The following is a 12,765-nucleotide window of genomic DNA, read 5'->3' as shown; positions in this document are numbered from 1 at the left end:
CTATTACAAGAAGATAAATAAAACAAGACTTGATTTTATGGGTAAAAAAAAAAAACGTAGGTACTTATGAATGAAAAAAAAAAAAAAAAAAAAAAAAAAAAAAAAAACTTCAGAGGTTGTCTTAGCCAGCCTAGTTAGCAAGGTAGCGCATTTGGTAGGTAGGTTAGCAGGTTGGTAGCGCGTCTGCCTTGTAAGCGCTAGGCTGCGGGTTCAATTCCCGACCGGGGTGGATTTTATCCTGAAGGAATAAGGTTCGTTATCAGAACGGCTGGCTCTCCTATCATGTCTTCCTTCTCTGTTCAATTTCGGGACGATAAGACCCTAGCAGTTACAGTTCCCTCTATCAAACCTCTTTTTTTTAAGTTTTCATAGTATTCACAAGATTTTCATAGTAGCCATTAGGTTTTCTTAGAACTTAGAATCATCCATCTTCATTGTACAAGAAGTGCAATATTTCGATAGGCTTGGATCTGCCATGTGACTGATTCTGTTGTCAGGAGGACAGAAGCACCTGGGTACGAAAGATGCAAATAGAAAGATCAGCAGTTCCTATGAATCGTATTGTTTTATTATTGTTGTTTGGTCAGTGACCTTTTGCATTACACATACTCCATATTGAATTGTGTTAACTTTGATTTTTATACTGGTGGAAGATAGAGTGTATCTGTGCTTGGATCTGCCATATTGGTTTTTTGTTTCTCCTCTCTCTGTCTTGGAATATGTAATGGTTTCTAATGATGTTGTGAACAGTAGATTGATGGTACTAGAAGTAGTGGTGGGGACTCACTCATGCTTGTTTTTAAGTACCTAGAGGTGACCTGTTTGGTTCAGCTGATGATCAGGAACTGTTTAATTGTCTTATTTTATTTTATTTTTTTTCTTGATACTTAGGTCATTGAGCATTACTTAGTGAGAAGAAGTACAATTACTTACTCAAGTAATAGAACAAGACGAATGACCAGAGCAAAGTAATTTTTAAGCACTGTCATCATGGAAAAGTCATTACATTATTTATTAGGGTGTTACCTAACTATTTACTTGGACATTTGATTACCTTCCTAGGTAATTAGTTATTTTCTCTCAATACTCAATATTATGTAGATACTTATTATCACGTAAGTAGGTACCTAGGTTAGGTATACCTACATTTTTTGTGCAAGGCAGTTCAGCGCTCTGACAATGTGAAGTTAACCATTAGGGTGGTTCTGAGACATTCTCTACCACCTAACTCTTAGAGGTCTCTCTACCTGTGGCCAAATTGGCTAATGATTAAAATTCCATGCTTCAGCTGGAATCAAAGTGCGCTCTCCTGTTAATCAGGCGAGCTTCTTGACTGTCATTCTCTGCCACCCAACCAATTTTTGTACAAAATACCAAAGCGTTCATTGAACACTAGGATTCGACTATAGTGATGCGTATGGTTTAACTTAGGTTCACCAAGTCATGTCAGTACAAGAGAAACCCATCTATCTGTCTGAACATAGGTTTAACAGAGGTAATTATAGTTGTTACTCAACCAGGATGAGATAAATACCTGGCACATTTTACACCGCGGAGTTAAATCTAGGCACTGTTACCACTTCTTTACGGGCTCGAGCCTAAGCCAAGGTACCATGTACACATACCTCAGATAACTAAATACACGTAAGTAGGTACTTTAATAAAGATCACTGGAAAATCAAGAGTTTAACTTAGGTTCACCAAGTCATGTCAGTACAAGAGAAACCCATCTATCTGTCTGAACATAGGTTTAACAGAGGTAATTATAGTTATTACTCAACCAGGATGAGATAAATACCTGGCACATTATACACCGCGGAGTTAAATCTAGGCACTGTTACCACTTCTTTACGGGCTCGAGCCTAAGCCAAGGTACCACCACCTCTGTGGCCGAGTGGTCAAGAGCACTAACTCAGATAATGGATCGTCCACCTCTGTGGCCGAGTGGTCAAGAGCACTAACTCTCAACCCGGAGGTGCTGGGTTCGAATCCCGGCCAGGGAGGACATTTTCTAACCGGAGAGACTTTTCCGTTCTTGGACAGGGATGGATGTAAAAGAATGTGCCTTGAAGTAATGCGAAAGCGGTACCGAGGTACAAATTTTTTTTAGAAAATCTACCTTTTTTTATACAAAAAATTATTAGATAATGGACAACCCTTGGGGTCCGAAATTTGAAATCTCACATTTGTTTGTGAATTTCTCATTTAAGACTTCATAGTTGACATGTGTTTCAGCGTTTTTCGAAATTCAAACGCATTCTTGAGATATTTCAAGTGGCTATTTTTTTTTTTTTTTTTTTTTTTTTTTGAAAGGGTAACTAATCCCTATATTTCAACAGTTTATATAGCACCCCTTATTTTAGCGTATTACTTATGTGTGAATTACTGTGTTATTTTTTTCTCCACCAGTTAAGTAGCCTCGTTCCAAGTAGGTACACCATAAAACAAAGCGCGCATGTTTTTTTTTTATGAAACACTCTGTATATTTCGTTCTGTTACTTACCAATCTCAGTGATTTATTGGTTAACGCGTTGGACTTTGGACCTGGAGATTGTTGGTTCGAGTCCAAATCAATGCTCAACACAATTAAAATTCCTTTATTTCGTTCTGTGTGTGAAGGTGATGAGCTCGGATGAAGAAACGTCTACCCCGCCTACCCAACGCACCAATGGGTATGAGAATGGAATCAATGGAGGCCGAGGAGGAGAATCTGACAGTGACGAAGATATGGAGATGCCCGAACTGCCTCCAATTAAGGTAAGGAATGAGGGACAAAGGGCCGTCACTCATTGGACGCGTAGTCGTGCGACTTTTATGCCAGCTACTCATTATCGGGTACACCTGATCAGGTCTACCTGATAGCGTGTGTGCTCATCCAGGAGAGGTAACTACCGTGTTAATTACCTGGTGGTGTCAGGGGGCAGAGGATTTTGGGTGTTAGAGTGACCCAGTGGAGGGTGCGGAATTTTGTGTACTCTTTGTGACCCAGTGTTTTGTATGTGTTATGTGCATTACCTACTTGGGAAGGTTCGTATAATATTCTTACCTACGTTATTTTAAAAATTATCCAGAATTACGGCCGAACCGTACCTTCGGGAAACAGGGCCCAAGGATATTTTTTGATCTACATAATTTATTGAATCTCTGTGCCAAGTTCGAGCGACTTTGGGTGAAATCTAAAGGCCTGAGCATTGTGAACTATTTCTGATTTACTTACTATCTATCATTATGTGACTCTTTTTTTTTCAATTGACCTTAATTAGGTACCATGCTTCCAATGCATAATGTGTTAGTTTTACTAGTAAAGTTTCTACCTATCGCCATTTTAATTACCATTTTATTGACGTCGTGTCGCTCGTTTTATGCTCTCTAAATAGCCATTAATATTCTTCTTTACCAATATTAGTTACCCATTATTACTCCTATACTTACTTACCGATTTCATATGCCTCATTCTCTTGTTAGTGGGATACTACGTATGTTTATGCCTTATGTACTCCATTCATATGTTTATGCCTTATATTGCCTTATGTACATACTCCATTCACACTTTTAGGTTTGAAAATGGTCTTTCGTCTTCCCCTTAGGGGTATCAGACACCCAAGTATGTACTTTTATACCTATAGGTACATAATAATTCGCTAGTAAGTAGGTAGGCATTTAAAATAATCATTAGCTAGGTTTGGTCTTCAGAAATCTAGACTGAAGTATATTCGTACAAGACTACTCAAGTTTATCTGAACAAATAAATTGATAGAACATCATCAAGTCTCATTATTGATACAATCAACCATTTTTTTAGAAACCAGTTTCCAAACACACAACTACACACGGAGAATTTAATTTATTTGTTCAGATAAACTTGAGTAGTCTTGTACGAATATACTTGAGTCTAGATTTCTGAGGACCAAACCTAGCTAATGATTATTTTAAATGCCTACCTACTTAAGTACTAGCGAATTATTATGTACCTATACCTAGGTATAAAAGTACATAAGTACTTGGGTGTATGATACCCCTAAGGGGAAGACGAAAGACCTAGTCGTCCTCTACCACCCTATTGAACCTATTCAAACCTAAAACTGTGAATGGAGTATGTAAGGCATAAACATATGCCTTATGAATGGAGTATGTTCATAAGGCATAAACATATGAATGGAGTACATAAGGCATTAACATTCATAGTATCCTACCAAAAAGAGAATGAGGCATATGAAACCGGTAAGTAAGTAAGTATAGGACTAATAATGATGGGTAACTAATATTGGTAAGGAAGAATATTAATGGCTATTTAGAGAGAAGAAAACGAGCGACACGACGTCAATAAAATGGTAATTAAAATGGCGATAGGTAGAAACTTCACTAGTAAAACTAACACATTATGCATTGGAAGCATGGTACCTAATTAAGGCCAATTGAAAAAAAAAGAGTCACAAAATCATAGATACTAAGTAAATCAAAAATAGTTCGCAATGATCAGGCCTTTAGATTTCACCCAAAGTCGCTCGAACTTGGCACAGAGATTCAATAAATAATTATGTAGATCAAAAATATCCTTGGGCCTGTTTCCCGAAGGTACGGTTCGGACGTTATTCCGGATAATTTTTAAAATATTATAGGTAAGAATATTATACGAACCTTCCCAAGTAGGTAATGCACATAACACATACAAAACACTGGGTCACAAAGAGTACACAAAATTCCGCGCCCTCCACTAGGTCACTCTAACACCCAAAATCCTCTGCCCCCTGACACCACCAGGTAATTAACACGGTAGTTACCTCTCCTGAGACGCACCCTCCACTGGGTCACTCTAACACCCAAAATCCTCTGCCCCCTGACACCACCAGGTAATTAACACGGTAGTTACCTCTCCTGAGGTACAATGGTACCTGCGTCTATCAAGACATCTGAGGTACAATGGTTCAACCTGTATCAAGACATGACGCTCAATCACCAACCTTGAACAGTAAAATGGACCTAGTGAGGAATTGGGGGTTACCCCACCAACACGTGAACATGAAGACCATAGCTATTATTTCATGGAGGTACAATTTGGTACATATCTAATTATTCATTCCTGCGGCGATTACATGAACCCTAACCCCCCCTCCTATACACTCGCGTCTCTAACATTATAACAAACATTATATGACTAACATGACTACATCCAACATGTCTTTCATACACACCATGCGCGTTTGTTTTATAGTGTACCTACTGGAACGAGGTACTACACTGGTGGAAAAAAATAATCACATAATTCACACATAAGTAATACGTTAACAATAAAGGGGTGCTGTTTAAAGCTATTGAAATATAGGGATTAGTTACCTGCCTAAATAAAGCACCTTCATTTAGCATTATTCTAGTAAGGATTAAATTCCTTACTTCAGCTGGGAATGAATCCACGCCCTCTTGTTTACCAGGCGAGCGTCTTGACCACTACACGACCAAGGTAGGATGAAACTTGAGATAACACTTTTTATCGCCAAATAACCCCAGAATCACACCATCCAACTCCCAAAGTACCTACCTAGTTCCAATAATAACCGTGGATTCAGCGTACTGTCTTCATACCACAGCAAATAATAGTACCCACAAACCTTAATACCTTATGCTATCCTCACTGCATGAAGAATAAGTAACCTCACATTACACCAAGTACATGACCACGATGTACCTCATGCAATATTAGAACGGAGGTCTACAGAGTCTCATGACAGACCGATAGATAACACGAGGTAACAAAGATACGAACTTGGGCCCAGAGACATCAAGCAATACTGGGTATCTACCAATGGTACCATCTATTCTAGATTTGGTGTACAATATAGCGAGTTCAAGGACATTCATCATTGAATTCGGTGTCGGGAGAAAAATAAATTAAATTCTCCGTGTGTAGTTGTGTGTTTGGAAACTGGTTTCTAAAAAAATGGTTGATTGTATCAATAATGAGACTTGATGATGTTCTATCTCTCTCTATGCAATGGTAGCAGGGGCCGACAGTACTAGGGGTCATCGGCCCCCCCAGGCGCTAGATGATCCCTCAGGGGCCAGATCGTCCCTGGGGAGGTATTGTCCAGTTTTGACTTCGCACCTGCCCTCAATTTGTCATGGGGTCGTTATTGGTCAGAAGTAGGGCCAGGGGCTATTTAAGCCCTATGTCACTGCGACCTGATTAGATCTTTTGTGATTTTTGTCATGGGGGTGACTGTTTTGTTAATTTTGTTCTTATGCCCTGAAATATTTGCTTTTTTATGTATACCTACCAGGTACATTCTTTGTTGTTTTAATTAAAGTCACCACAAAAACGAACTTTTTTAATTGTTTTATTATTTAATTCATTATTGGTACATAATTTTAGAAAGGTAGGTAGTACTCGTAGTGCAATGCATCGTCCCTGGGGAGGTATTGTCCAGTTTTGACTTCGCACCTGCCCTCAATTTGTCATGGGGTCGTTATTGGTCAGAAGTAGGGCCAGAGGCTCTTTAAGCCCCTGGCCCTATGTCACTGCGACCTGATTAGATCTTTTGTGATTTTTGTCATGGGGGTGACTGTTTTGTTAATTTTGTTCTTATGCTCCAAAATATTTGCTTTTTTTATGTATACCTACCAGGTACATTCTTTGTTGTTTTAATTAAAGTCACCACATAAACGAACTTTTTTAATTATTTTATTACCTATTTAATTCATTATTGGTACATAATTTTAGAAAGGTAGGTAGTACTCGTAGTGCAATGCTTTTTTTAGACTGTCAAATTAGAACATATATATTCCCTTTATCTCAACAGTTTAATATTGCACCACTTTATTGGTAGACAGACACTTAACTTACTTCAAGCTATGACTTACTTGAATAAGAGTAAGTACAAGAGGTATGCACAATACTATGTACCTATGTATGTAGATTGTAACTATGTATGTACCTATGTATGTAGATTGTAGGTATTCAAAATAAACGTACAGACGTTCAGAACCTAGTTGCAATCTTGTACAATTTGTTCTTGATTACTCAACAGTAAGTTAGTCGATCTGGTAGATATCGTGAACATGCCAAAACTTTATACGATCGAGTATGATTTGTAAGACTGAATGCTATTTATATGAAAGTAAGGTGTGGTCCGCAGTATACATATGCTCATAGTACTGAGATTGGACTGTATTGATTCTCTGTCTGCTTGAGTATTATTTTGATTATTGGTACAGACTACAGACTTTGTATGAGTCTAAATGGTGTGAAATAAAAGGTCTGAATTTTGCGAAAAAAAAGGTCTGAATTGTGTGAAATCCTACTGGCTGAAAAACACAAACATTTTACCATCGAATATTGACCTATTAGTTATTAGTATCTACATAGAACACTTTTTTTGATAATTGACTATTGACGTATTGGTACATAGAACACTTTTTTGATAATTAACTATTGACGTATTGGTAAGTACATAGAAACTTTTTTTGATAATTGACTATTGACGTATTGGTAGATAGAACACTTTTTTGATAATTGACGACTATTGACGTATTGGTACATAGAACACTTTTTTGATATTTGACTATTGACGTATTAGTACATAGAACACTTTTTTGATAATTGACTATTGACGTATTGGTACATAGAACACTTTTTTGATAATTGACTATTGACGCATTGGTACATAGAACACTTTTTTGATAATTGACTATTGACGTATTGGTACATAGAACACTTTTTTGATAATTGACTATTGACGTATTGGTACAGAGAACACTTTTTTGATAATAATTGACTATTGACCTATTGGTAGAGAGAACACTTTTTTGCTAGCCTGGAAGTGCTAGTTTTAAGATTTTCATAATGCAGAATCAATGAATGGTTTAACCAACTAGTCACTTTATCAATGTCGATATCTATCTATCTAATAACACCCTTTATCTCAACAGTTTAATATTGCACCACTTTATTGGTAGACAGACACTTAACTTACTTCAAGCTATGACTTACTTGAATAAGAGCAAGTACAAGAGGTACCTATGCACATTACTATGTATGTACCTATGTATGTAGATTGTAACTATGTATGTACCTATGTAGTACCTATGTATGTAGATTGTAACTATGTATTCAAAATAAACGTAGGTACAGACGTTCAGAACCTAGTTGCAATCTTGTACAATTTGTTCTTGATTACTCAACAGTAAGTTAGTCGATCTGGTACTTAGCTATCGTGATATCGTGAACATGCCAAAACTTTATACTATCGAGTATGATTTGTAAGACTGAATGCTATTTATATGAAAGTAAGGTGTGGTCCGCAGTATATGCTCATAGTACTGAGATTGGACTGTATTGATTCTCTGTCAGCTTGAGTATTATTTTTGATTATTGGTACAAACTAGGTACAGACTTTGTATGAGTCTAAATTGTGTGAAATAAAAGGTCTGAATTTTGCGAAATAAAGGTCAGAATTGTGTGAAATGAAGATCTGAATTGTGTGAAATCCTACTGTCTGAAAAACACAAACATTTTACCATCGAATATTGACCTATTAGTTGTTAGTATCTACATTCTACATAGAACACTTTTTTGATAATTGACTATTGACGTATTGGTACATAGAACACTTTTTTGATAATTGACTATTGACGTATTGGTACAGAGAACACTTTTTTGCTAGCCTAGAAATGCTAGTTTCAAGATTTTCATAATGCGGAATCAATGAATGGTTTAACCAACTAGTCACTTTATCAATGTCGATATCTATCTATCTAATAACTTCTATTTTATTCCTAACATGTATTTCATTGTAAGTCGTTTACAGGAAATACTATGTAACTTGCAAGTGTGTGACGTAGGTATGTACAACTTACTACATACTATAAGGACCATCTTAGAATCCTACATTAGAATAGTACGAGTACAATGAGTAGGTACATCTGTATAACATACCTAGTGGAAATATGTCAAGAATGAGTGAGTCATAAAAAAAGAAAGAAAAGAGTAAACTACTTGGGGTGAAAAGGATCTGATTGTTTGACTGAGTAGTCCGCTGAAAAGAGTAGTTCTTTTTTTATAACACACTCATTGCAGTCATTATACATCTCTACTGTGTATGCTGTTTTGTATCTAACTCTTGTATGTTGCGTTTTGTTTTCAGACATATTGGTCTCTGAGGAAGGTCATGGATGAAGATATGGGGGTCATGGATCTAAGCGCTCCTGTGTAAGTCACCATCCGTTATAAACTCATAACTAATGGAAAACCTGGGTTCGATTCCCGGTCTACGAGTAGCGTGAGTGGAATTTCGTGAAAGTAGTTGGGACTGTCCGTGCGCCTTCTGGAACAAGAAGACAGTATGGGTTAATATTTTTTTTTTTTTAATTTTTTTGTTTTTTTTTTTTTTTTTTTTTTTTTTTTTTTTTTTTTTTTTTTTTAAGAGGTTTGACAGAGGGAACTGTAACTCTAGGGTCTTATCGTCCCGAAATCGGAGAGAGAAGGAAGACAGGATAGGAGAAAGCCAGCCGTTCCGAGAACGAACATTATCCCATCAGGATAAAATCCGCCCCGGGCGGGAATCGAACCCGCGGCCTAGCGCTTACAAGACAGACGCACTACCAACTAAGCTAACTAGGCTGGCTGGTTAATATTTTACTTAAGTTTCGGTACTAACATTAGAATAGAATACCCATAGAGTCTGGTTAGCATGGAGTGTAACGCGTCTACCTTGTAGGAACCGTCGTAGGTTCGTTTCCCGCCCGGAGCGGATTTCAGCCTAAACAGATAAAGTTTCCACGGAAGCAGGTTGGTTTCCAAATTTAAAGCCACTCAGAATTCTTTATCCAAGAGTGAAACGGAACCAAGTTCTACCAATACGTCAATATAGTCAATTATCAGATCCATTATCTGAGTCAGTGCTCTTGACCACTCGGCCACAGAGGTGGACGATCCATTATCTGAACTGCACATTACAGCACTTACCTGGTCGGGATTATTCGGGTTAAAGTTGCGCGGTTCAGCTCGGCGTAAGTTCCGTCTACTGTTGCCAGCGGGGAGGAAGTTGTTACCGTGTGACGTGGGTGTAGGGGTGCTACTGGGGCGATAGCTACCGAGTAGCGTGAGTGGAATTTCGTGAAAGTAGTTGGGACTGTCCGTGCGCCTTCTGGAACAAGAAGACAGTATGGGTTAATATTTTTTTAAAGAGGTTTGACAGAGGGAACTGTAACTGCTATGGTCTTATCGTCCCGAAATCGAAGAGGAAGGAAGACAGGATAGGAGAAAGCCAGCCGTCAGGATAAAATCCGCCCCGGGCGGGAATCGAACCCGCGGCCTAGCGCTTACAAGACAGACGCACTACCAACTAAGCTAACTAGGCTGGCTGGTTAATATTTTACTTAAGTTTCGGTACTAACATTACAATAGAATACCCATAAAGTCTGGTTAGCTTGGAGGGTAACGCGTCTACTTTGTAAGAACCGTCGTAGGTTCGTTTCCCGCCCGGAGCGGATTTCAGCCTAAACAGATAAAGTTTCCACCGAAGCAGGTTGGTTTCCAAATTTAAAGCCACTCAGAATTCTTTATCCAAGAGTGAAACGGAACCAAGTTCTACCAATACGTCAATATAGTCAATTATCAAAAAAGTGTTCTATGTAGATACTAATTGAACTCACATTGTGGTACCGGCCATAAAGAGAAGTGAGAAATAACTCCGCTTAGGTAAGTTACCTATGTAAGAAAAAAAAAAGTAGACCGGGAATGAAACCCAGGTTCTCCATTAGTTATAAGTTTATAACGGGTAACTATAATTACCTCTGTTAAACCTATGTTCAGACAGATAGATGGGTTTCTCTTGTACTGACATGACTTGGTGAACCTAAGTTAAACTATACGCATCACTATAGTCGAATCCTAGTGTTCAATGAACGCTCTGGTATTTTGTACAAAAATTGGTTGGGTGGCAGAGAATGACAGTCAAGACGCTCGCCTGATTAACAGGAGAGCGCACTTTGATTCCAGCTGAGGCATGGAATTTAATCATTGGCCAATTTGGCCACAGGTAGAGAGACCTCTAAGACTCTAAGAGTTAGGTGGTAGAGAATGTCTCAGAACCACCCAAATGGTTAACTTCACATTGTCAGAGCGCTTAAGTGCCTTGCACAAAAAAAATAGGTAGGTATAACGTATAACTAAACTAGGTACTTACGTGATAATAAGTATCTACATAATATTGAGTATTGAGAGAAAATAATTAATTACCTAGGGAGGTAATCAAATGTCCAAGTAAATAGTTAGGTAAGTAACACCCTAATAAATAATGTAATGACTTTTCCATGATGACAGTGCTTAAAAATTACTCTGCTCTGGTCATTTGTCTTGTTCTATTACTTGAGTAAGTAATTTACTTCTTCTCAAGAATCACTAAGTAATGCTCAATGACCTAAGTATCAAAAAAAAAAAAAAATAAAATAAGACAATTAAACAGTTCCTGATCATCAGCTGAACCAAACAGGTCACCTCTAGGTACTTAAAAACAAGCATGAGTGAGTCCCCACCACTACTTCTAGTACCATCAATCTACTGTTCACAACATCATTAGAAACCATTACATATTCCAAGACAGAGAGAGGAGAAACAAAAAACCAATATGGCAGATCCAAGCACAGATACACTCTATCTTCTACCAGTATAAAAATCAAAGTTAACACAATTCAATATGGAGTATGTGTAATGCAAAAGGTCAATGACCAAACAACAATAATAAAACAATACGATTCATAGGAACTGCTGATCTTTCTATTTGCATCTTTCGTACCCAGGTGCTTCTGTCCTCCTGACAACTGAATCAGTCCCATGGCAGATCCAAGCCTATCGAAATATTGCACTTCTTGTACAATGAAGATGCATGATTACCTACTATTTTATGCCCAAGTATGTACTATGAAAATCATATGAATAAAATGAAAACCTTTTTTTTCTTTCAAGAGGTAACTGTAGGTATGTAATTGAAGAGAGAAGGTACTTAGACATGATAGGAGAGCCAGCAGTTCTGATAACCAACCTTACCCCTACAGTAAAAAATCCGCCCTGGTCGGGAATCGAACCCGCGCCATAGCGCTTACAAGACGGACGCGCTACCAACCAAGCTAACTAGGCTGGCTATGACAACCTTTGAAGTAATACCTACAGTTTTAAAGTACCTACCTAATGACTAGACCAAAATCTGAGTTTTGAATTCCTTTATAGGAACTTCAACAATCTGGATGACTGAACTTTTTAGTCAATAAGACTACTACTTAATCCCATCATTTACTTAAAACAAATTTAGACTCAGACTGAGGAGTCTGTGGACCCTTTTTGCTAGGTAAGAACTTAAGTAGGTAGTTCCAGATTGATTGAATTAATAGAATAGGAATAGGTTGAGCTTAGTTTAAAATGTTTGAATGAAAGTTGTTTGATCTCCAGACCTTCATGAAAAAAAAAAAGTAAATAAGTAAGTAATGCAAAAGAAACAAAACAAGTCCTTTTTTTTTTTTGCTAATGAAGATGTCTAAATATGAAAACCAGTGAAGAGTAAAGTTATTTTCATATTTAGATATTTAAAATGAACCTTCACAAAGTTACTGAGTCTACCATCAATATAATTATTATTATTATTTTTTTTTTTTTTTTAAGAGGTTTGACAGAGGGAACTGTAACTTCTATGGTCTTATCATCCCAAAATCAAAGAGAGAAGGAAGACAGGATAGGAGAAAGCCAGCCATTCCGAGAACGAACATTATCCCATCAGG

General features: G+C 37.6%; 1 protein-coding gene across 1 annotated transcript in view; it reads right to left on the bottom strand.

The window, feature by feature from the left end:
* Positions 1-10,139, bottom strand: part of LOC103511368 (transcriptional repressor p66-beta) — a gene marked incomplete at its 5' end in the record, with an annotated part of 39,860 nt that extends 29,721 nt beyond the window's left edge. Inside the window, 1 exon segment of the mRNA XM_008476089.1 lies at positions 9,959-10,139. Within this exon segment, the coding sequence (XP_008474311.1) occupies positions 9,959-10,139 (181 nt within the window).
* Between the last annotated feature and the right edge of the window lie 2,626 nt (positions 10,140-12,765).

The sequence above is a fragment of the Diaphorina citri genome, unplaced genomic scaffold (genome assembly GCF_000475195.1).
Source record: "Diaphorina citri unplaced genomic scaffold, Diaci psyllid genome assembly version 1.1 scaffold707, whole genome shotgun sequence".
NCBI lineage: Eukaryota > Metazoa > Arthropoda > Insecta > Hemiptera > Psyllidae > Diaphorina > Diaphorina citri.
This window is presented reverse-complemented; position numbering and strand designations above follow the sequence as displayed.